At 45.3% G+C, this 26,957-nt stretch overlaps 1 protein-coding gene across 2 annotated transcripts in view; it reads left to right on the top strand.

The window, feature by feature from the left end:
* The window catches only part of LOC126267313 (uncharacterized), a 108,594-nt gene that overhangs the window by 66,564 nt on the left and 15,073 nt on the right, over positions 1 to 26,957 (top strand). The window contains exon 3 of one of the 2 annotated variants that reach the window (XM_049972409.1): positions 7,245 to 7,395. In XM_049972409.1, coding sequence (XP_049828366.1) covers positions 7,245 to 7,395 — 151 coding nt within the window. Of the gene's footprint in view, positions 1 to 7,244; positions 7,483 to 26,957 lie in introns of both variants that reach the window. The other variant, XM_049972408.1, reaches the window with a different exon arrangement.

Below are 26,957 nucleotides of genomic sequence, written 5' to 3'. Positions count from 1 at the left end.
GTCCTGTGGAACGGCTTGCCATGCCATTTCCACCTGGCGCCTCAGTTGGACCAGCGTTCGTGCTGGACGTGCAGACCGCGTGAGACGACGCTTCATCCAGTCCCAAACATGCTCAATGGGGGACAGATCCGGAGATCTTGCTGGCCAGGGTAGTTGACTTACACCTTCTAGAGCACGTTGGGTGACACGGGATACATGCGGACGTGCATTGTCCTATTGGAACAGCAAGTTCCCTTGCCGGTCTAGGAATGGTAGAACGATGGGTTCGATGACGGTTTGGATGTACCGTGCACTATTCAGTGTCCCCTCGACGATCACCAGAGGTGTACGGCCAGTGTAGGAGATCGCTCCCCAACACCATGATGCCGGGTGTTGGCCCTGTGTGCCTCGGTCGTATGCAGTCCTGATTGTGGCGCTCACCTGCACGGCGCCAAACACGCATACGACCATCATTGGCACCAAGGCAGAAGCGACTTTCATCGCTGAAAACGACACGTCTGCATTCGTCCTTCCATTCACGCCTGGCGCGACACCACTGGAGGCGGGCTGCACGATGTTGGGGCGTGAGCGGAAGACGGCCTAACGGTGTGCGGGACCGTAGCCCAGCTTCATGGAGACGGTTGCTAATGGTCCTCGCCGATACCCCAGGAGCAACAGTGTCCCTAATTTGCTGGGAAGTGGCGGTGCGGTCCCCTACGGCACTGCGTAGGATCCTACGGTCTTGGCGTGCATCCGTGCGTCGCTGCGGTCCGGTCCCAGGTCGACGGGCACGTGCACCTTCCGCCGACCACTGGCGACAACATCGATGTACTGTGGAGACCTCACGCCCCACGTGTTGAGCAATTCGGCGGTACGTCCACCCGGCCTCCCGCATGCCCACTATACGCCCTCGCTCAAAGTCCGTTAACTGCACATACGGTTCACGTCCACGCTGTCGCGGCATGCTACCAGTGTTAAAGACTGCGATGGAGCTCCGTATGCCACGGCAAACTGGCTGACACTGACGGCGGCGGTGCACAAATGCTGCGCAGCTAGCGCCATTCGACTGCCAACACCGCGGTTCCTGGTGTGTCCGCTGTGCCGTGCGTGTGATCATTGCTTGTACAGCCCTCTCGCAGTGTCCGGAGCAAGTATGGTGGGTCTGACACACCGGTGTCAATGTGTTCTTTTTTTCCATTTCCAGGAGTGTATAAGTACGAATATCACAGATAGTATTCTGCTGTGTAATTCTTCAACTACATATTTTATTTCAAAATCTGAAACACGCCTGCGGATCAGCAACTGTATGAATCTGAAGAGGTTGTAAAAATCAGCCAACTAGTTGCAAAACAAAGATTTATAATCCCTTGGCCTAGGATTCGATATTTCTAAAAACATTTCCTTCAGAAGGAGTGGGCCTTGTTACATCACCAGACTCGCATTCGGGAGGACGACGGTTCGAACTATCGTCGGCCATTCTGATTTAGGTTTTCCGTGATTTCCCTATATCACTTACGGCAAATGCCAAGATGGTTCCTTTGGAAGGGCACAGCTGACTTCCTTCCCCAGCCTTCCCTAAGCCGATGGGACTGATGACCTCGCTGTTTGGTCCCCTCCCCCAAACCAACCAACCAATCAACCTTGTTAGTTCGCATGGGGGTAAATCACATTAGCTGAAGCTGAATCGCTCTTGTCATATATAAAACTGATATAAAACCAGGAACATCAATTGTCATGGCTTAAGACAGCAGCCACATTACATTCAGCGTACGTCAGACGAAATGTTCAAATGTATTCGCCCATTGGTAAGGACTCTTCTCGAAATAAAATTGTAACGGGAGTCAAAGGATAAAATATTTTGTCCATTATAATTATCCGGGCTGTTATGCCGTGGTCGGTTGATGAATTTTGTCTCAGTTCCCAATGTTTCGTCTCCGACTGCGGGAGACATCTTCAAGGGGGTCCGTAGGTCGATGGAAGGTCCAACATACCAGCTGGCTCGCTACTGACTGCCGCTAAATTCCGTGTCCGCGCGCTCCCGCGCCGCGGTGTGACGCCACGTGTTTTGCAACGTCAGTGCAATTGGCCGCTGTCCGTCGCCGTCGATCGCCGTTGCCATCACCCAGTAGTGGACGGGTGGTACACATCTTCTTTAACACCGGCATCCATATACTGTTTAATTTCACGCCCTCCTCCTTTCGGTTGAAATTATTTGGGTGTTTAGCGATTTCGATTGCCTCCCTGTAGAGCCTTTCGTAATATCCGCTTGTGGCCGCTAGTACTTGCGTCGCCTCGAAACGAGTATTGTGGTTCCCTGGCTGGAAAGCATGCTCCGCAACAACTGATCGTTCCGTTTCTCCTCTTCTACAATTTCCCTTGTGCTCTTCCAAAAGTTTAGAAACAGTTCTTTTAGTGGTACCCCCATAAACATCACCACAGCTGCATGGGATCCTATACACTCCAGCTTTCTCCAATGGTTTGCGAGCGTCCTTGGCAGGCTTAAGGTATTCCTCTGTCTTCCTGGTGGGCTTGTAAATTACGGTAATGTTGCGCTTCGTCAAGATCCTCCCTATTCTTTCCGTTACATTTCTAACAAACGGCAGAGGTTTGGCAGTAGCCTCGACGTCAGTATGATTTCTGCGTGGCTGCCTCAACGCACGTTTTATTTCGGCGGACGAATATCCGTTCTTCATTAGTGCATTGTGGAGATGTTACATCTCAGAGTCGAGCAACTCAGGTTCACAAATATTTCTAGCGTCGGGGACAAAACGTTGGGAATTGAGACAAAATTCATGAACCGACCACGGCATAACAGCCCGGATAATTATAATGGACATGATATTTCCGGCCGTGAAAGTCTACATTTTGATATTTGCATAACGTAAGTATACACCCTGCCAGAGGCAAATGCCTAGTTTTTACATCAATTTTGTATATGACGAGAGGCGCTCCACTTCAGCTAACGTAATTTACTACCATGTGATGTAACAGGGCTCACTCATGCTGAAGAAGATATTTTTTAGAAATGCCGAAACCTAGGTCGAGGCGCAATAAACCTTTGTTTTTCAGCTGGTTGGCTGTTTTTTTTTTCAGCCTCTACAGGTTTTATTAACGACGTTTCAGCGTGTAGAAATATATTGTAATACTCGGCACCCGTTAAGTAGTATTGTAGAATCCGATCCATGACACAACGTTGTGTTGTACACTAAAGCGCCGAAGAAACTGATATAGCCTAGCTTATTTAAATACAGAGATGCGTAAACAGACTGTCGGCAACGGCTGTATAAGACTACAAGTGTCTGGCGCAGTTGTTAGATCGCTTACCACTGCTACAATGGCAGGTTATCAAGATTTAAGTGAGTTTGAACATGGTGTTATAGACGGCGCAGGAGCTATGGGACACAGCATCTTCAAGGTAGCGATGAAGTGGGGATATTCCCGTACGACCATTTCAGGAGTGTGCCGTGAATATCAGGAATCCAGTAAAACATCAAATCCGACATCGCTGCTGCCGCAGAAACGACGACTGAAGAGAATCGTTCAGCGTGATACAAGTGCAACCTTTCCGCAAATTGCTGCAGATTTCAATGCTGCGTCATCAACGAGTGTCAGCGTGCTAACCATTCAAGGAACATAATCGATATGAGCTTTCGGAGCCGAAGGCCCACTCGCGTATCGTTGACAACTGCACGACACAAAGTTTTAGGCCTCGCCTGGGCCCGTCAACACCATTGGACTGCTGATGACTGGAAACATATTGCCTGGTTCGACGACTCTCGTTTCATATTGTATCGAGCAGATGACCATGTACGAGTATGGCGACAACCTTATGAACCCACGGTCCATGCATGTCAGCAATGGACTCTTGAAGCTGGTGGGGGCTCTGTTATGGTATGGGGTGTGTGCAGTTGGAGTGATATGGGACCCCTGATACTTCTAGATACGACTCTGACAAGTGAGATGTACGTGAGTATCCTGTCTTGTCTGTTCACCTGCATCCATTCACGTCCATTGTCCATTCCGTCGGGATTGGGCAATTCCAGCAGGACAATTTGACTCCCCACATGTCCAGAGTTGCTACAGAGCGGCTGCAGGAGCGCTCTTCTGAATTTAAACACACCCGATGGCTACCAGACTCCCCAGTTATGAACATTATTGAGCATATCTGGAATGTCTGGCAACGTACTGTTCAGAAGAGATCGCGACTCCCTCGTATTCTTACGGATTTATGGACAGCCCTGGAGGATTCATGGTGTCAGTTCCCTTCCTACTCTACATCCTTGCACGAACGAAAAAATGGCTGCCATCGAAATAAGTGTCCAAGGAATAGAAAAGCAACTGAAATCACTCAACAGTGGAAAGTCCACTGGACCTGACGGGATACCAATTCGATTCTACACAGAGTACGCGAAATAACTTGCCCCCCTTCTAACAGACGTGTACCGTAAGTCTCTAGAGGAACGGAAAGTTCAAATGATTGGAAAAGAGCAGAGGTAGTCCCAGTTTTCAAGAAGGTGGTTGTATTGAAGAGTTTTTAGCAAACAGAACACAGCATGTTGTTCTCAATGGAGAGACGTCTACAGACGTTAAAGAAACCTCTGGCTTGCCACAGGGGAGTGTTATGGGACCATTGCTTTTCACAATATACAGGGTGTTACAAAAAGGTACGGCCAAACTTTCAGTAAACATTCCTCACACACAAAGAAAGAAAATATGTTATGTGTCCGGAAACGCTTACTTTCCATGTTAGAGCTCATTTTATTACTTCTCTTCAAATCACATTAATCATGGAATGGAAACACACAGCAACGGAACGTACCAGCGTGACTTCAAACACTCTGTTACAGGAAATGTTCAAAATGTCCTCCGTTAACGAGGATACATGCATCCACCCTCCGACGCATGGAATCCCTGATGCACTGATGCAGCCCTGGAGAATGGCGTATTGTTTCACCGCCGACCACAATACGAGCACGAAGAGTCTACATTTGGTACCGGGGTCGCGTAGACAAGAGCTTTCAAATGCCCCCATAAATGAAAGTCGAGAGGGTTGAGGTCAGGAGAGCACGGAGGCCATGGAAATGGTCCGCGTCTACCAATCCATCGGTCACTGAATCTGTTGTTGAGAAGCGTACGAACACTTCGACTGAAATGTGCAGGAGCTCCATCGTGCATGAACCACATGTTGTGTCGTACTTCTAAAGGCACATGTTCTAGCAGCACAGGTAGAGTATCTCGTATGATATCATGGTAACGTGCTCCATTGAGCGTAGGTGGAAGAACATGGGGCCCAATCAAGACATCACCAACAATGCCTGCCCAAACGTTCACAGAAAATCTGTGTTGATGACGTGATTGCACAATTGCGTGCGGATTCTCGTCAGCCCACACATGTTGATTGTCAAAATTTACAATTTGATCGCGTTGGAATGAAGCCACATCCGTAAAGAGAACATTTGCACTGAAATGAGGATTGACACATTGTTGGATGAACCATTCGCAGAAGTGTGCCCGTGGAGGCCAATCAGCTGCTGATAGAGCCTGCACAGGCTGTACATGGTACAGAAACAACTGGTTCTCCCGTAGCACTCTCCATACAGTGACGTGGTCAACGTTACCTTGTACAGCGGCAACTTCTCTGTCGCTGACATTAGGGTTATCGTCAACTGTTAGAAGAATTGCCTCGTCCATTGCAGGTGTCCTCGTCGTTCTAGGTCTTCCCCAGTCGCGAGTCATAGGCTGGAATGTTCCGTGTTCCTAAGACGCCGATCAATTGCTTCGAACGTCTTCCTGTCGGGTCACCTTCGTTCTGGAAATCAGTCTCGATACAAACGTACCGCGCCACGGCTATTGCCCCGTCCTAATGCAGACATCAAATGAGCATCTGCCAACTCCGCGTTTGTAAACAGTGCATTGACTGCAAAACTACGTTCGTGATGAACACTAACCTACGTACTGATGTGCTTGATGCTAGTTCTGTAGAGCAATGAGTCGCATGTCAACACAAGCACCGAAGTCAACGTTACCTTCCTTCAATTGGGTCAACTGGCGGTGAATCGAGGAAGTACAGTACATACTGACGAAACTAAAATGAGCTCTAACATGGAAATTAGGCGTTTCCGGACACATGTCCACATAACATCTTTTCTTTATTTGTGTGTGAGGAATGTTTCCTGAATGTTGGGCCGTATCTTTTTGTAACACCCTGTATACAAATGACCTAGTAGATAGTGTCGGAAGTTCCATGCTGCTTTTCGCAGATGATGCTGTAGTACACAGCGAAGTTGCAGCATTAGAAAATTGCAGCGAAATGCAGGAAGATCTGCAGTGGATAGGCACCTGGTGCAGGGAGTGGCAACTGACCCTTAACAAAGACAAATGTCATGTATTGCGAACACATAGAAAGAAGGATCCTTTATTGTATGATTAAATGATAGCGGAACAAACACTGGTAGCAGTTACTTCTGTAAAATATCTGGGAGTATGCGTACGGAACGATTTGAAGTGGAATGATCATATAAACTTAATTGTTGGTAAGGCGGATACCAGGGTGAGATTCATTGGGAGAGTCCTTAGAAAATGTAGTCCATCAACAAAGGAGGTGGCTTACAAAACACTCGTTCGACCTATACTTGAGTATTGCTCATCAGTGTGGGATCCGTACCAGGTCGGGTTGACAGAGGAGATAGAGAAGATCCAAAGAAGAGCGGCGCCTTTCGTCAAAGGGTTATTTGGTAAGCATGATAGCAGACTCTGCAAGAGAGGCGCTCTGCATCACGGTGTAGCTTGCTGTCCAGGTTTCGAGAGGGTGCGTTTCTGGATGAGGTATCGAATATATTGCTTCCCCCGACTTATACCTCCCGAGGAGATCACGAATGTACAATTAGAGAGATCCGAGGGCGCACGGAGGCTTTCCGGCAGTCGTTCTCCCCGTGAACCATACGCGACTGGAACAGGAAAGGGAGGTAATAGTGGCACGTAAAGTGCCCTCCGCCACACACCGTTGAGTGGCTTGCGGTGTATAAATGTAGATGTAGATTTAGATGTACTTCACACATTAGTCGAGTCCATGTCACGTTTTGCCGTGGCACTTCTGCGCGCTTGCGGGAGCCCTACAGGATATAAGGCAGGTGTACCAGCTTCTTTCGCTCTTCAGTGTAGTATCCGATACACTGCATAACCCCTGTTGTTTGCTAATAGAATGTTTACGGCTCCACATGTGCTACCAACTGTACCAGGAAGGATGTGGTGTGCGTGTGTTGCAGGGACGTGGCGACGGCGTACTCGGCGGGCACGTATCCTGCGCCGGCGGAGGCGCCTTCGCAGTTCACCGGGCACTCCCTGTACGGCGGCGGGCCGGCTCAGGCGCTGCCGGTGGCGGTGCCGTACCCCGTGCCCGTCGGGCCGCACCTGCAGGTGGGCCAGCCGCACCCAGACCCTGCAGCTGCAGCTGCCGCTAGCGCCTACACCCTGCAGCCGCCCCGCTGCTTTCTCCGAGGGGAGGTCAGCCGCGCTCCGTCATTCTCCACTCTCACTCTCTCTCCTCTATCTCTCTCTCTCTCTCTCTCTCTCCTGTCTCTCCCCCTCTTTCTGCCTGAAGTTCTTGCTCTTGGTGTAAGTTAATAAACAAGCACGTCACGAATGGGATGGTGACGTCACTGAGCAAAGTATACCGTGTGTGGCGTCCTAAAATCTTGAATACGCTGCAGCCTACGGACGTGTAGAAACAGGTGACTGCAGCGTCGCCTGTCAACACCGGAAGTTAACGTTCTCTCGCCGAGCTCACTCCTATTATAGTACTAGAGTTTGTGTCTTCTTATTCTTATTTCGTGGTTTGCTTTGTTTTTGTGACACGCTGCAAAGGTTGCATCAGGGCCAGAGATTTTGTTTCTGCTAGTGTTCTCCCACATGAGAGACGAAATAGCTGAAAGTAAAAAGGTACAGAGAGTACTCTACTGCATTGGCTCCTTACTTAGCTTGCACGTATCGCGAATCTCTTGCCCAACGTAAAGTCCCGAGCGACTGGAAAAAAGCGCAGGTGAAGCCTGTATATAAGAAGGGCAGAAGAGTACTCTACTGCATTGGCTCCATACTTAGCTTGCATGTATCGCGAATCTCTTGCCCAACGTAAAGTCCCGAGCGATTGGAAAAAAGCGCAGGCGACGCCTGTATATAAGGAGGGTAGAAGGACGGATCCTCAAAATAACAGACCAATATCCTTAACATCGGTTTGTTGCATGATTCTCATACATATTCTCAGTTCGAATATAATGAATGGGACAGAGAAGTTGCTGTCCATGCATCAGCGCAGCATTAGAAAGCATCGCTCCTGCGAAATGCAACTCGCCCTTTTTCCACATGATATCTTGCGAACCATGGATGAAGGGTATGAGACGGATGCCATGTTCCTTGACTTCCGGAAAGCGTTTGATCGATGCCCCACTGCCGACTCCTAACTAAGGTCCGAGCATATGGGATTGGTTCCTAAGTATGTGAGTGGCTCGAAGACTTCTTAAGTAATAGAACCCAGTACGTTGTCCTCGATGGTAAGTGTTCATCGGAGGTGAGGGTATCATCTGGAGTGCCCCAGGGAAGTGTGGTAGGTCGGCTGTTGTTTTCTATCTACATAAATGATCTTTTGGATAGGGTGGATAGCAGTGTGCGGCTGTTTGCTGATGATGCTGTGGTGTACGGGAAGGTGTCGTCGTTGAGCGACTGTAGGAGCATAAAAGATGACTTGGACAGGATTTGTGATTGGTGTAAGGAATGGCGGTTAACTCTAAATATATATAAATGTAAATTAATGCAGATGATTAGGAAGAAGAATCCCGTAATGTTTGAATACTCCATTAGTAGTGTAGCGCTTGACACAGTCACGTCGATTAAATATTTGGGCGTAACATTGCAGAGCGATATGATGTGGGACAAGCATGTAATGGCAGTTGTGGGGAAGGCGGATAGTCGTCTTCGGTTCATTGGTAGAATTTTGGGAAGATGTGGTTCATCTGTAAAGGAGACCGCTTATAAAACACTAATATGACCATTCTTGAGTACTGCTCGAGCGTTTGGGATCCCTATCAGGTCGGACTGAGGGAGGCCATAAAAGAAATTCAGAGGCGGGCTGCTAGATTTGTGACTGGTAGGTTTGATCATCACGCGAGTGTTACGGAAATGCTTCAGGAACTCGGGTGGGAGTCTCTGGAGGAAAGGAGGCGTTCTTTTTGTGAATCGCTACTGAGGAAATTTAGAGAACCGGTATTTGAGGCTGAGTGCAGTACAATTTTACTGCCGCCAACTTATATCTCGCGGGAAGACCACAAAGATAAGATAAGAGAGATTAGGGCTCGTACAGAGGCATATAGGGCGTAATTTTTCCCTGGTTCTGTTCGGGAGTGGAACAGGGAGAGAAGATGCTAGTTGGGGTACGAGGTACCCTCAGCCACGCACCGTATGGTGGATTGCGGACTATGTATGTAGATGTAGGTAGATATATTTTACAATACCGGTATCTGCAAGTTAAAAACCCTACATTTTGCATAAGTAACAATCAGTCAAAAAGACAGAACAGTTTAACGTGAAAAATAATTTTCAGCGGAGAACACAAGAAAACAAGACAGAACAGATTCTGTAAAAATACTCTTTTTAAAGCCTTGTAATATTTTTGGCGTGGTTGTAAGTATCCAGGGGATTCCAGGAGGAGTGGTCAATAATTTGCACATGGAAAGTACACGCCAAAAGCACCACCGTTGCCAAGGTATCGCAATAATTCGAGTTGAGAACCAGCAGTAAACCCTATGTAAACCGCGGTATTTACGTTGGGCTCACAAAGTAATGGAATCGATTATCTGTTTGTGGACGCATCGCAACTATTTCCCTTGCCCACTCCGTGCACCGTGCCGTACCGTCTCACAATCAGTTACAAACGTAAAGGCACCACGGACTGAGGTTACACCAGTGAAGGTACCCTCATATGCACTTCATGTATGGCAGAGCGAATGGCAGTGCCCTTGAGGCAGGACCGGACCACACTTCCTACCGCACAGACTAACCAGACAGCAGTGCATGCGGTTTCTGCGGACTGTATTTCCAGATGTACAAGATGATGTCCCAGTGGACCCTCGTCTGAACAGATGGTTTGTGCATCACGATGCTCCAGCAAGTTTTCGTTTTCGAGCGTGTCAGCTACTAACTCTGGACGTATGGTCAACATTGGATAGGTAGAGGAGGGCGTTTGCCATGGCATCCAAGGTCTCTGGATTTAAATACCATGGATTTCTTTGCGTGGGGTCATGTCAGAAGCCTGGTCTACACTACGTAGGTGAACTCTCTTGAGGAATTACGCTTACGGATTAAAACAGCCTTACAGCATTTACGTAATTCCCCAGGAGTGCCTGAGAGGATTCGCAGCTCACTTCGTAGACGAGTTCAGTATTGCATTCAGAGGCATGGACAACATTTCGAATATATTCTTTAACTTTTAGACAGGCCATCTTTTCCTAGACACTGATGAACAGCAACAGAAAATGTGTTTTATCTCGTCAACGGTTGATATGTGACCCCGGTTTATTGGAGCATTTTAGCTACTTCTGGCCTGTACTTTCCACGTGTGAATTAATGACCATCACTTCCGAAACACACTGAATATTTCCTCGAACGGAGAAACGTAGATATTTTCAACGTTTCGACGACGCGTTTCGTATTCTTTCGGTTTTCAACAGTTGCTGGTTTGCAGTGAGCCAAGAGTAAGCAGCAAGCTTTGTAAGCGACGAGTAACATTGCACAAGCACTTCTCGTCAGCTTTCTTCCACACCAGTGATATTTTAGTTTGAACATTAATTGACTTATGGCACCAGTAGTTAACTCCACATGTTCAAGTACTCACCCGCATCAGAAACAGTCTAAGCCCAGATACACACTCCGACACGCTGGCAACAACAGGTATCTTCAATGTCGCTCTTTGGACTTGTTGGTTGGTTGGTTGTTTCGGGGAAGGAGACCAGACAGCGAGGTCATCGGTCTCATCGGATTAGGGAAGGACGGGGAAGGAAGTCGACCGTGCCCTTTGAAAGGAACCATCCCGGCATTTGCCTGGAGCGATTTAGGATAATCACCTAAATCAGGATGGGCGGACGCGGGATTGAACCGTCGTCCTCCCGAATGCGAGTCCAGTGTCTAACCACTGCGCCACCTGGCTCGGTTTCTGACTTGTTCAAAATGGTTCAAATGGCTCTGAGCACTATGGGACTTAACATCTGAGGTCATCAGTCCCCCAGAACTTAGAACTACTTAAACCTAACTAACCTAAGGACGTCACACACATCCATGCCAGAGGCAGGATTCAAACGTGCGACCGTAGCGGTCGCGCGGTTCCAGACTGAAGCGCTAAGAACCTCTCGGCCACACCTGCCGGCTTTTGACTTGTACCTGCGCTATCAGCTTTCTTTATGTATTTCAAGTTTTCATATTTGTTGGTCTATCTTTTATTCTCAACTTCACCGTAATGTACTGGAAATCAGCACGACGCGTTTTTCGCAGTGGCGCAATAGCTTCTCTGAAGGACAGATTCCGTCAACTAATACTATAAACCCTGATACGACAGCACCGTTAATCTTTTTTTTGTGAAAAACCTTATGGAGTTACGGTATTTCAGTTGAGGTCGAAATACCGCACTGCTAAAAACTACTGTCACTTTGAAGTACGCGTATTAATTACTATTCATTAGTTGAAACATCATTAAAGTCATTTCTATAACTAATCGTTTAATCGTTTGATCAAACGGAATCGTTTCTTGTACATCATGATAACATGCTGTTTGATTTACACTACATTTTCCTAGCGTAGTTCTTTGCACGTTTTTAGCCCTTTCCATCTCTTTCATTCCACGCTTTGCTAGGTGTAGATTACAGGCTAGAATCATTTTCGTGTACAGCGAACATGGTAAAAGAAGGAGTCGCAATATATGTAAAAGTTGGACACAGAGAAAAAAAAAATGATACAAGCCTTTCTTGTGTACAATGTAGAATCATGTCCATGCGATATGTTACTGCAGAATAGTTCTCTCGTAATTCTAACACTCTATAGTAAATATCTAGGAAACTTTCAGCTATTTATGAGAAATCTAGATGCATTATTGAATTATCTGTCGCTGCGGAGATTTTACTGTGGATTTCTTAAGATACAGATAGGAAAAATCAACTAGAATCGTGTTTCAATCTGATTTCAGTGGTCAGTTTTCTGTCTCGCATGCAACAAGGCAATAGGGTCCTGACTTATAGCAGTTGTATAGATAGTGCCCTGTCTGAAACCGTTAATGTGCACCGAATTGCAATGGAATATCTGATCACAGTGCACAGCTAAAGGAAATAAACAAGGCAGCACCTAACAGCTCTGAGGCACGTTCACACAAAGTAGGGAGGCTTATTCATGAGAGTATTTTAGAGTGAGTTAAAAGAGGTAGTATGGGATGAGGTGTATACAGAAAGAGAGGCTAATGCACATCACTGGCAAAATGATATTTCCAGACAGATTAAAATATGCAATTGTTAAACCTCTTTATAAAAAGCATGACAAGAAAGATTTAAATAGTTATCGTACCGTTACCTTACTGAATCTTTTTCCAAAATATTCGAAAAAACAAATATTCTCAAGAGTAGTCTCACACTTACGTAGAAACAACTTACTTAGTACATCACAGTTTGGATTACAGAAGGGTTACTCGACTGAGAATGCTATTTATACATTCACTCATCAAATATTACAAGCATTAAGGATAATATATTTCCAGTTGATTTTTTTGTGTTTCCAAGGTATTTGAATGTGTAGATCAAGTTACACTCTTAGAAAAAGTTAAGTTTTAAGGAACTGATGGCCTTACGTACAACTTGTTTGGATCATACACAATGAAAAGAACGCCAAACTTTGTGCTGAATAATACAGACACTGTTGAAAGGAGAGAGAAATTTAGTGACTTGGAAGAAATCATGATGGGAGACCAACAAGTTTCAACTTCGTCTGCATTATTCAGCACAGATTTGTGCATTCTGGTTGTTATATAAATGATCTTCAACCTGATGTTAATCAAACAAAATTGGTACATTTTGCAAACAATATTAATACTATATTACACTCCTGGAAATTGAAATAAGAACACCGTGAATTCATTGTCCCAGGAAGGGGAAACTTTATTGACACATTCCTGGGGTCAGATACATCACATGATCACACTGACAGAATCACAGGCACATAGACACAGGCAACAGAGCATGCACAATGTCGGTACTAGTACAGTGTATATCCACCTTTCGCAGCAATGCAGGCTGCTATTCTTCCATGGAGACGATCGTAGAGATGCTGGATGTAGTCCTGTGGAACGGCTTGCCATGCCATTTCCACCTGGCGCCTCAGTTGGACCAGCGTTCGTGCTGGACGTGCAGACCGCGTGAGACGACGCTTCATCCAGTCCCAAACATGCTCAATGGGGGACAGATCCGGAGATCTTGCTGGCCAGGGTAGTTGACTTACACCTTGTAGAGCACGTTGGGTGACACGGGATACATGCGGACGTGCATTGTCCTGTTGGAACAGCAAGTTCCCTTGCCGGTCTAGGAATGGTAGAACGATGGGTTCGATGACGGTTTGGATGTACCGTGCACTATTCAGTGTCCCCTCGACGATCACCAGAGGTGTACGGCCAGTGTAGGAGATCGCTCCCCACACGATGATGCCGGGTGTTGGCCCTGTGTGCCTCGGTCGTATGCAGTCCTGATTGTGGCGCTCACCTGCACGGCGCCAAACACGCATACGACCATCATTGGCACCAAGGCAGAAGCGACTCTCATCGCTGAAGACGACACGTCTGCATTCGTCCCTCCATTCGCGCCTGGCGCGACACCACTGGAGGCGGGCTGCACGATGTTGGGGCGTGAGCGGAAGACGGCCTAACGGTGTGCGGGACTGTAGCCCAGCTTCATGGAGACGGTTGCGAATGGTCCTCGCCGATACCCCAGGAGCAACAGCGTCCCTAATTTGCTGGGAAGTGGCGGTGCGGTCCCCTACGGCACTGCGTAGGATCCTACGGTCTTGGCGTGCATCCGTGCGTCGCTGCGGTCCGGTCCCAGGTCGATAGGCACGTGCACCTTCCGCCGACCACTGGCGACAACATAGATGTACTGTGGAGACCTCACGCCCCACGTGTTGAGCAATTCGGCGGTACGTCCACCCTGCCTCCCGCATGCCCACTATATGCCCTCGCTCAAAGTCCGTCAACTGCACATACGGTTCACGTCCACGCTGTCGCGGCATGCTACCAGTGTTAAAGACTGCGATGGAGCTCCGTATGCCACGGCAAACTGGCTGACACTGACGGCGGCGGTGCACAAATGCTGCGCAACTAGCGCCATTCGACGGCCAACACCGCGGTTCCTGGTGTGTCCGCTGTGCCGTGCGTGTGGTCATTGCTTGTACAGCCCTCTCGCAGTGTCCGGAGCAAGTATGGTGGGTCTGACACACCGGTGTCAATGTGTTCTTTTTTCCATTTCCAGGAGTGTATATCGCATTACAGAGGAAGGAACAGACGAGACTGTTAATGATTTTTCAAAGCATTATTTAATGGTCCTCTGAAAATGTACTTCCCTTAATTTTGAGTTAGTTACAACAAAGAGAGTCACATCAACAATTGATGTAGAACATGAACAGGAACCATATTTTTGGGCGCAAAAATTGATTAGAACTTGTCCTGGAAGAAGCATATTACCGAGCTGTTCAAACAATTAAGTCCAATAATTTTTCCTCTTCGTATAAATGCTAGTCTTGGAAACAAGTGAATCAACTTCCTAATGTATTTCACATATTACCACTCAGTATCATCACTTAGAAAGAAGGTATAAATTGCAAAAAGGCGAGCAGTAGGAATAATACATTACGTTCTCCCATTGTCGTCACGCAGGCACCTTTTCAAGAAGTTAGGCACTTTAACTCCACCATCACAAGACTTATATTCGCTAATGAAATTCGTCATAAAGAATTAATCACAACTTGAGAAGAATTGTGGTGTCCATGACTACACCATGAGAAGATTAAATAACCTTCATTATCTATTATTAAAACTGATGGTGACTCAGAAAGGAATTCAGTATGCAGTAACAATTTTTTTAATATTTGCCCGGTGCCATAAAAGTCTGACAGGAGGCATAGCAAGTCTCAAATCTAACCTAGAATCATATACCTCAGACCATTCCTTCTATTCTATTGATGGATTTCTACTTACAAACACGTAACCTGAAAAAAAAGTTTTTGAGTGTCGTTGCATAACGAAGACTAAAACGTTGTGCATTCATTAATTTTAACAGTAATCACCTGTAGATATCTCGTAAACTGCCTCGTTACACGTCTTTCGATAAAAGAATCGTTGAAATAGTCTATGGTCCAAGTAACTAACTAACTAGCTAACAGTTTCTTTCTACATCCTTCCTCAGTATCTGAATTCTGAGATTCCATCATGCATCTAAATTAAACACAAATATTCATCATCTGCGCGTCGTCTATCCATGCATCTTCTTAGAAAACTTCTTATCTTTGTGCTATATTATGCCTTAATTTGTTGTGTAATGCCACGCAATGTTACTTGAAAAAACGAGATATCTTTATCCTTTTTATTCCCCTATTTATTTGGAGTAATATTACTTCAGTTTTATCGTGGGTTCTTGGATTTTTCAGCCATTCATAGCCATGTAGACCGTTGTGGATGAAACAGACACGAAGTTCATATTTACGAGCATACGTAAGGAAGAGAACGTGGAAGCTATCGCTACTTTTGGCAAGACCAGCTAATTAGAAACCACTAAAATTGATTGGAAGACGCAAACTAGTTTCCGCGACAGGAACCGGGCCTAATAAACAGGCGGTTCCTAAACGAGGACACGGATTTGCAGCTTTCGCAACAAACCCACGCACATGTAGCTTATGCAGAAAGTTGTAGTGTTCAAATTTCCGTGGTGCATTAATACTCATGCATACCAGGGGCTGTGCTGTCGATGAGGGAAACTGCAACATCCGACCACACCAGCTACGAAGCATGGCACGGGTCCTGCTTGGCTGGCACCTCAGATGTTCCTCTCTATACATTTGCAGTGGGCCAAAAGACTGATTTTGCGGCCGCTCCATGTGTTTGGTTGTTCCTTAATTTTAATCACGGCTTTATCCCTTTAGACTCGAAAATAGTTATTGTTCCCTGGAAAAAAAGGGTTCAGTAAGCCGTCGTCCATGTTAAGATGAGGATAAACCGCAAAAGTAGTCTAGCCAACGGCTCCGTGCAGCCGTTCTGCTGGAAGTCGCCTGCCAGCCTGTAACGTGACGCTTCTTTCTGTTAATTCTAAAATCATTGTTCAAACTGTTTTGGATAAAAACGACTGTCTGCAGCTACATTATGCGCTGTTGTTGTTGTGGTCTTCAGTCCTGAGACTGGTTTGATGCAGCTCTCCATGCTACTCTATCCTGTGCAAGCTTCTTCATCTCCAAGTAACTACTGCAACCTACATTCTTCTGAATCTGAATAGTGTATTCATCTATCGGTCTTCCTCTACGAGTTTTACCCTCCACACTGCGCTCCAATACTAAACTGCTGATCCCTTGATGCCTCAGAATATACCCTACCAACCGATACCTTCTTCTAGTCAAGTTGTGCCACAAATTTCTCTTCTCTCCAATTCTATTCAATACCTCCTCATTAGTTATGTGATCTACCCATCGACTCCTGATAACAGCTTCCTCCTGAGTAGTCCCCGCCCAGAGATCCGAATGGGGGACTATTTTACCTCCGCAATATTTTACCCAAGAGGACGCCATCATCATTTAACTATACAGTAAAGCTGCATTCCCTCGGGAAAAATTACGGCTGTAGTTTCACCTTGCTTTGAGCCGTTCGCAGTACGAGCACAGCAAGGCCGTTTTGGTTAGTGTTACAAGGTCATGTCAGTCAATCGTCCAGACTGTTGCCCCTGCAACTACTGAAAAGGCTGCTGCCCCTCTTCGGGAACCACACGTTTGTCTGGCCTCTCAACAGATACCCCTCCGTTGTGGTTGCACCTACGGTACGGCTATCTGTATCGCTGAGGCACGCAAGCCTCCCCCCACCAATGGCAAGATCCATGGTTCATCGGGGGGGGGGGGGGGGGAGATTATGCGCTACGTACGAAATTTATGAGCGACGGTAGCACGTTAAATTACTTTTAAACTTGCACAGGTGACTCAGAATCACTGGAACTGTGTGTGTAATCGCAACGGTTGAACTTTATCTCTCAGTTGTTATATTGTTATTCGCGACTGTGACAGCTCAACGGAAATAGGGCAGTTTCTAGGACCACAGAATCCTCAATTACTGCGCAAAACTATGCGCAACCAGAAAGGTCTCACAACGCTTTCAGTAAGAACAAATGACGACACTATCGTATAGCAACAATAGCCATAGCAGTCTCACAGAGGCAGACAGTGACAACAAACAGGAAAAACGCGAGTACACGACAATCACTACGACAACGCAGAGGTATGTTAGTGTTTTTGTACAGGTCGTCAACGGCCAGTAAATTATAATTAGAGTTTAGACTATTAATAATTTCCAATATGTTTCATGGCACTCTAACAGAAATGGAAACTCTTATACCTTAACTAACCTTAAATAAACACCGCCGAATTGATATTTCAATATTTACATGCCAGTGGCATATGTTGTTCAAAATGTTATCCTCATCCGAGCTTATTTTCAATACAAGAAAGAAGGCATTCCTGCAGATGAAGAATGGTGTGAGTATATGATGGCTGCTGGAACTTTTCCGGTGAGGATCGCAACGCAGTATACTCAGAGGGCAAGCACGTGTTGGTTGTCGACACGTTTCGAACTTTTTCCATATTAGTCGTATGGTGTAGAGCCAGAATCAACTAGGAAAATATCCTTAACATCAGCTTGCTGCAAAGTTCTTGAAATAATTCTCATTTCGAATATAACAGATATCAAACGAAACTTCCTGGCAGATCTGCTAGTTCTGCAAGTTTCGCAGGAGCTTCTGTAAAGTTCGGAAGGTAGGAGACGAGGTACTGGCAGAAGTAAAGCTGTGAGGACGGGGCGTGAGTCGTGCTTGCATAATTCAGATGGTAGAGCACTTGCCCGCGAAAGGCAAAGGTCCCGACTTCGAGTCTCGGTCCGACACACAGTTTTAATGTGCCAGGAAGTTTCATATCAGCACACATTCCGCTGCATAGTGAAAACCTCATTCTGGATAACAGATATCACTGAAACGGTAAGCCTTCTGTCTACAAATCAGCACGGTTTTACAAAGCATCGGTCATGCACAACCCAACTTGCCCTTGTGTCACATGATTTCCTGGGAACTGTGGATGAAGGGCAATAGGCAGATTCCACATTAGTGAATTTCCGAAAAGCATTTGGCGCGATGGCCCGCTGCAAACTGTTAATGAAGGTACGAGCATATGGCGTAGGCCCACAGATGTCTAAGTCCTTGCAAGACTTATTAAATAATAATAGAACCCAGGATGTTGTTCTAGACGGCGAGTGTCCGTGAGAGACAAGGGTATCGTCAGATGTCCCCCCAGGGAAACGTGATAGAACCGCTATTATTCTCTACATACATAAATGGTCTGCCGGACAGAGTGAGCAGCCATCTGCGGCTATTTGCTGATCATGCAGTGGTCTGCGGGAAGGTGTCATCGTTAAACGTCTATAGGAGTATACGAGACTACTTACATAAAATCTCTAGTTGGTGTGATTAACAGCAGCTTGCTCTAAACATAGAGAAATCTCAGCCAATGCAGATGAGTAGGAAAAACGATCCTGTAATGTTTGAATACAGCATTAAGTAGCGTGGTGCTCAACACAGTCACGTCGATTAAATACTTATGCGTAACGCTGCACAGCGATATGAATTGCAACGAGCACTTAAGGATGGTAGTAGGGAGGTCGAATTGTCGACTTCGGTGTACTGGGAGAATTTTACGAAACTGTGGTTTATGTGTAAAGCAGACCGTGTGTAGGACACTAGTGCGGTCCATTCCTGAGCACTGCTCGAGTGCTTGGGATCAGCACGAGGTGGGATAGAAGGAACACATCGAAAGACAGGCGGGCTGCTAGATTTGTTACCGACAGATTCGATCATTACAGAGATGTTCAAAAAGAGATCCCTGTAAGGAAGACGACTTTTCTTTTCGAGGAACACTACTGGGAAAATTTTGCGAACGGCGTTTGAACCTCACTGCGGTACGATTCTACTGCTGCCAACGAACTTATCGCGTAAAGACCACGCACATACTGAGCGGACGATTTGGATGGGATTCGGTTAATGAAAAGGGGACATACAATTCGAGGTTTATTTCCGCAAAACAATTAATTAATTTAATAAATTACACTGTGGCTCACAAATTACAGTGACACAAACAAATCGAGCTGCTTACAAAATGAGGTAATAAACATGTTATATACCGCGGGTAAACAGAGAAACTTCAAAACTGTTTACAATTTGATACATTAACAAATAATCGTTCTGCATTAAATTACATACTTTCACCCAATACAGTTAAATTTTTAAATGTGAAACACATATGTATAATTTACAACTAAATTTTCAGTTGAAGTTACTCTTTCCTATACCTCCTTTAAGAGAGTGATAAAAGTTTCAATAGGTATCGCAGTTAAAAAATGCCCTAAAATCCTTAACACAACAACACGCACATGGCTAAATATATGTACGGTAAGGTTCAACATCAACAGCGCAAAAACACATTCAAACTTTCGCCAACATGGGCCGCTTGCCGGTCAAAACATGTTACGACTACAGCAGCGGGCAAACTTACATAGATAATAACACAGGCCACCTAGAAATCTTGCCAAAATCAGTTTACACGACCGGCCGCGGTGGCCGTGCGGTTCTGGCGCTGTAGTCCGGAACCGCGGGACTGCTACGGTCACAGGTTCGAATCCTGCCTCGGGCATGAGTGTGTGTGATGTCCTTAGGTTAGTTAGGTTTAAGTAGTTCTAAGTTCTAGGGGACTTATGACCTAAGATGTTCAGTCCCATAGTGCTCAGAGCCATTTGATTTTTTAGTTTACACGAAGGAGGAACAAGGCGGGGGGAAGGGTAAACACAATAAATACCATACGCAAGTGCACTTGCCAAACCTACTACTAAAAATACAGTATAAAAAGCTCTCAATTAATGACAGATCCGGGATAGGCCCGGCAATATTGCACCTGAGCGCTAGTAGCCAAGATAAGGTTGACAGATACCAAGGTCTGACATCATCTTAGGGCTAACTGGCACAACAAATAAATAATAGTAAAAGAACAAGCAAATGCCAATGCCCAAGAATTTACTAGGATTAAATACACACGAGGCCAAAATCGATTGCTAGCACCTTGGACATCGTGTTAGGCATAATTGACACTACAAATAAAGGTAAAAGAACAGACAAATGACAATGGCCAGCAATTTAAATAAAATAAGTAAGCACAAGGCTAAAAGCAATTGCTAGCAAGGTAACAAGCACGCATAAAAACATGAGACTGCTGCCACATCACAAACGGAACAGGCGCCTCCGCAGTCCCCAGCAAACCAGAAAACCAATAACACACTCTCCAGCAACCGAGCCAGCCTGACCACAGTAATTTCAATTCAGAATCAGGGCGCGTGAACACACCGGGTCCACGCAAAACACAGACTGCTAAATAATCCCCACCACTAAATAATTCCCACCAACAGATACTGCTGCCCCCCGGGTGGGAAAACAGAGGCGACGACCGCGTACACACCAGCAGAAAACTCGACAGCCAGAGTCCGGCTAAAACGGAATCATGCAGAAAATATAAACAATAGCTGAAGTAAGGTGAACCCCGCCACGCAGACCTGACAAATACACAGAAAACCTGCCCTGCAGTCCTTACAACTCCTGGGTGCGGAAACCCAAGCGATATCGTGGCACCCTTTTCAAAGGCTGAGAACCTCGAGCAATCTCGTGCGGGAATCCATCAGTTGTCCACTACACCACATCATCAACACGCCACACTGCCCAATGCCGAAATCAACGAGGCCCGCCAACAACGAGACCACACCTTCGTGCCGGGGCGGAAGGCCAAATACCGCCAGCTCGGTGCGAATCCAACTGCCGAGCCGAGCACGAACGGCCCCCCGCGAAAAACGCTCCAGAGAGCAGCAGCCACCTCAGCGCCTGCGCAGGTAGAACCAGACGGAAACAGAAATACAAGTCGCTGTCGATAGTGCCGGATACGCAACGCGCCAGGGAAATGGCACACATACGATGATAGAAGTTACATCTAGGGAGGAGTATAGACAGACGTTTTCCGGCGCTCTGTTTGCGATTAGAACATCAAAGTAAATGCTTAGTTGTGGTACAAGGTATCCTTCGCTATGCACCCTACCATGGCTTGCGGTGTGTAGAGGTAGATGTAGAGCGATATTCTGTGTTGTTCAGCGACGGACTTCGCTTCTGGTTTTTTCGTTCAAATGTCCCTAAACTAACTGGTGAAAAGAAGCTGCAATCAGCGACTCTTGAGACCCATACCTCTTCAATTCCTGGAATCATGGTGGGGAGACCTTCTAGACATGGTAACAGGTCTACTGGGTATTGTAATTGTTGAACGCTGGTTGAAAGTGCGCCAGTATGTGGCAGGAATTGTAAAACCTGTCGTCATACCCTTCGCGGCCAAGGTACCAAATGCCATATTCCAGTACGACAACGCATGACTGTACACAACAGTTTTCATTACAAAAGCCTACAGGAATGTACAGATTCTTGCCAAACCCCCTGATTTGTCACCTGTAGAGCGTATCTTGGATGCGATGGGAAGTGCTATACTTTCATATCAACCTCGATTGACTCCGGTGTTCGTGAACTGACACAGCATGTGTTTCCGGCGTAGCACAAAATTCCTGAATGTGACATCCGTAGACTGTTTGCTTCTATGCCACAACGAATAAAAAGGAGTATTCATGCCTGTGGGGCTGCACCTCATACTGAAGGTCATCACTTCCGAATGAAATGAAAGTTTAATAATTAATTTAATACCTGTTACATGGTTCGATAAGTATACGACGTATGCATGCTTAAAAACTAGAAACAGAGTTCCACTGTACTTAGCAGATTGATCCATGTTGCACCAGAGTGATCGCTACCGACACGGCTAGTAACTGTTTACAGAACACCAGTACATAACCATAGAATAGAGAACTACAAAACGGAAACGTGAAAATAAGTATGCGACTTGAACGATATCGGCTCTACCTCGATCAGATGATAGTAGCAAGTGGAACTGACGTCACAGAGACTCCTCAGTCTTCCACCGCGCCTTCTAGTAGGCATCCCGACGTGCTCCGTGAGGTCTCAGGAGATCCCTGAGACGGTCACAAGAGAGCTGTACGTCGTCATCTCTCGCTTGAGTTTACTTTGTTTTTCGTAAATGTCTGCTTTGTGTATTTTTGTACCAGAGATCTGAAGATTTTGTTTTTCTTGTGGTGCATCTCGAGCATGGAATGAAAAGAATTGCGACGAAGATATTATTTTATATCACTGATTGCGGTGCCACATACACTTGTATGTTACGAGACAAAATTGTAACGGAGAGTTGTTGGACAGTTGCCTGTTCCGTAGTGTGTCGACAGGACAGAGCCGCCCAAACGAGGGCGATCGCTTTCTCGGTTCGCGCCTTTCACTTGCTTTTCTCTGGGATCATTTCTCTGATGGTGACGATGCGCCCTGATTCCAATGGGTACTCATTACGCTGACTTATTACGGTAGCATTCCCCCTGCTTTGTTTGGGATAGTGACGTGTGGGTACCCCGCCGTGCCATTGTGTACAGACCTTCATCTTTGGACGCACGTGCGTGACATACAGCAACAGTTTCGAGATAAACGTTGAAAGCCTGTCACTCCTTGGCATTTTAACATACAGTCCATAAAATATTATGACGATCGATTTAATGCCCTGAAAAATACCCCTTTGTATGAAATCTGACCCGTAAGTCAACGGAAACGCGACTGATCAAACTTTATTGCGTGTTTCATAATGACAAGGATTTGCTCATAGTGGAACGGAATTAAAGGGTGGTTTAACATAAGCTAAACCAAGGCAAAACTGAATGCATTGTTCTTAAAAAGTATGCTATCTATGTATGTGAATTACACCATAATTCGCATACATAGATATTACTGCAACGATCTTATTACCGTGAGTATAATTTGAAACTTTATTTTTACTTTTTGTGTGTTGCTTCTACTTGAAAATGAAACGTCCCTCAAATTACGTCCATGTGCTAGCAGAATGATGCAAAGTTATAAAATTTCACTTGTCTAGTCTTTCGTCGATAATGGGTTTCAGTATATGCTTGTTGCAGCTTGAAATGTACTGGAATTTAGTGAATGAGGAAAAGTCGATATTCGAATAAAAAATAACGCACCCAAGATTTCCTCTAACGATTTCTTTTTAATTAACTTTTGTAATTTTTCAACAAAACTTTCAAATTAAATAAAGTAAGTTAATTTGCACTAAACAATCACTGACTTGCAACAGATATTCACCAACATTAATGTAACGGACATGGTAGTTGTATTTTAACAATGCAATTATTGCCACATTTACAGTAATAAATTTATAATGGAAAATTCATTTCACTAATGTGCTCAGATATATGTTTGACATAAACATAGCTGCGGTATGAATGCATTTTCTATGTGAAATGTGACATAATATATTCCGTAAATTATTACTTCTGAATAACATTGAATTATGTTTAAATTACGTAATTATTTTAATTATTGACATTGTTACATGGTCTTGTACAAAGGCTGAATCATTTAGTTGAGATGATTTTTCCATCCCTTTATCGTATATACCATTAAGTGAATTAATGTTATTGTTATATTTACATTAAAAAGTTGTTTTGCAATATACTTATAATTTTGACAGCGTTTATAAGCTGGTACAATACTAAATGATGAATGAGAAAATATGAACAGGAATTTCACTCTCGTGACTGAGTGTCGTATTGTGTACTAGAGGGACATATCGAGCTCATCACACGATGCTTCTGTATTTTTTACAATACTAATAATCGCAGTTTGCAACACATACGTACTTGCGCCAGTATACTTGCCTAAGAGTGTATGGTTCGTATGAGATTTGTGCACATTATTCTGCGTCGGGAAGGTAACGTTGAGATACATGCGAATACCTTTTGTATTCATATTTTGAGTAGTTTCGACAGTGGATGGCAATACAAAAAAAAATACTCAACTTGAAGGTGGACGCTATCGTAAGCTTTTAGAAATCAGAGCCATCTGACGACAAGAATACGACTAACGACGAAATAATTTTGAGCTTTGAAGACAAATGATTATCGGTACAGTAGCAACTTGCCAATGTCTATTATTTTTTCCAGCATTCTTCAGGCCACTGTGAAATGATACGTGTGTTGCGTGGCTGTGTAGTACTACGAAATTTGTATATTGTGAGTGAGGCCAGATAACCTCTTCTGCTTCCCATTGGACACGCCTTAGGGATGGCAGTTATCGCTCAAACAATCCCTTTGCAGTTGTATATTTTTTTCGCGTCATTTTAAACCGGTTTCCGAAATAAATGATTTTCGGTTGTTTATTCCTATTATTTCCTGTAATAAACTTATAAGTAGAACAAAGACTGAAGTTTCAAGAAACATAGAATCAAAGTATTAAATTACACAGCCAAATAAAAGAAAACTTAACCGTCCATTATTCACTGCTTTACTCGAAAGCGATAGGTCGGTGAATACTACAAAAAGTCACCAGCATTCTCGTAGCGTTGCTAATTTATCGAAACTCTGCTCCAAGACCGTGTCATAATCAGCGATCATTCCACTATGTGACCGCGATGTATTTTCAGTGCTGAAGGGTGAAAAATGAGGTTGAAAAACTGTTTCATGTGTTAATTTGTCAGTTTTCAAGGGTTATAAGCAGATTTCTTCTTCTTCCGTATCCGGATGCACCAATTATATCTTCCCTTCCCAGTAATTAGCAACGTAGTTTGCTTTGTCATTGACTTTCAAAATATCATCTTTAGTGCATGTTATAGACATATCTGGGCAAATCAGTAGGTGGTCCAAGTCCTGTATTGCTTCGCATTCACACCTATCGCTATCACTTTAACCCCATTTAAGCAGGTTTGATTTGCACCCAGTTACTCCAGTACGCAGCCGGTTTAATGACCTCCAAGTTGTAAAAGCTAGTTGAAATCCTGCAGATCCCTCCTCAAGTAGTTCCATTGTGGAGTGTGGCACCATTTCTTCCCAAAGAAATGGTGGCGAGCTCTTCAGTAGTTTCAATGAAACTCCTGCGGGATTTCAGCCGGACACGTTGTTTTCGGTGCATATGCAACGGGTGTCGGGGATCATTCATTTGTTTTGATCTTTCTATCTCGGCGGCTACTTGTCTGCAGATAGTGGGTGGTGCTATGCCTATGATGGGATAAATGATGTCTGTGGGAGTTGGTTTGAGGCATCCTGTGGCAATACGTACAGTTTAGTTTACGGTGACGTCAACTTGCTTAGTGTGAGCAGAGTTCCTCCAAACTGGCGGCGCGAATTCCGCTGCTGAGATACTCAGCAGATAAAGGCATGTTATATAGACACAGGCAGTAGATCAACTACTTTGTATTTTTACTGTATACTATGAATGGATTGTTGTTAAGTTTTTAATTTATTAGCGTTACGATAGTTTCCTTGCTGTTTCATTATTTAATAGACATAGTAGACAATTCTGTAATATTATAAGCAAATGAAGCACTGTACTAAAATGTAACATCACTTCGAAAAATGTTTCGAGACTATGGGTGGTGGCATACTAATACCTTGGTTGCCTCGCGACGACAAGCAAGGAACTATCGTGTAGGCCAGGCAGGGGGAGGTCTTGCACACTGCACGGGAACAGGGACGTTATTGATTCAGCACTGCTGTGCCAATCCTTATGTCAAGTGTTTGTTGCTCGTTTCTGTTGGCATTGTTATTGAAATAGCACTGATAGATTTTTTGTTTTCTATAATAACGCAATGAAAAAAATGAAATGTCGTGTGGCTAGGGCCTCCCGTCAGGTAGACCGTTGGCCTGGTGCAGGTCTTTCGATTTGACGCTCCCTTAGCGGAGAAAATCTCCGACCCAGCCGGGAATCGAACCCGGGCCGTTAGGATTGACAGTCTGTCACGCTGACCACTCAGCTACCGGGGGCAATATTTCAAACCATTGCAAACATTACGAAAAAAAAGAGTATTTATGTGAAAGCAAAATATTTTAGTGCTACCACTTTGGCTAATTTATCTTTCAGCTTTTTTCCTCGGTTATTTGTAACAAAAAAAAAAAATCTGTTCTAACCGAGACCAAACAAATACCGAAAAAACTGGTTATTCTGAATTAAAATACCGGTACTCGATTTAACACATCGGTTTTTCCCAATCCCTACCGCGCCCATGAGCGTAGATCGGGCCGCACAGCTTTGCTTCGCTTCGATACTGTAAGCCATGTTGCTCGTTCTGGAGTCGGGCGAGAATGTGAGTGAGATGTCGGTGGCTGGGCCAGCCTTGACCCAGAGTGGAGAAAGAAATAGCAGAGTGTGTGTGGCGGGGCGGGGTGGTGGTGGGGCTGGCAGAGGGTAGAGGAGAGAGCTGCAGTCACTGCCGACAGCTGGGCCCTGCTGCCGCACACCGCCTTGCTGCCTGAGGAAGGTACAGGACAACAGGCACACAACACTACACTACACCTGGCCACTAGCCCGTGCGCAGCAGAGCACAGGCTTGCAGTGTGAGCTGACGATCTTGACGCAAATTCGTCGCGGGAGAGGCGTACTGTCCACTGATGAGCAGCGCCACTCTGAGGTGATCCCGTGCCCTTAGCATAGCTACCGTCCGACTCTCCAATAACGCGCACGGAAAAGAAACAC

The sequence above is a fragment of the Schistocerca gregaria genome, chromosome 4 (assembly GCF_023897955.1).
Source record: "Schistocerca gregaria isolate iqSchGreg1 chromosome 4, iqSchGreg1.2, whole genome shotgun sequence".
In the NCBI taxonomy this organism is placed as follows: Eukaryota; Metazoa; Arthropoda; class Insecta; order Orthoptera; family Acrididae; genus Schistocerca; species Schistocerca gregaria.
Note: the sequence above shows the minus strand (reverse complement) of the source record. Positions and strands in the feature narration are given on the sequence as shown.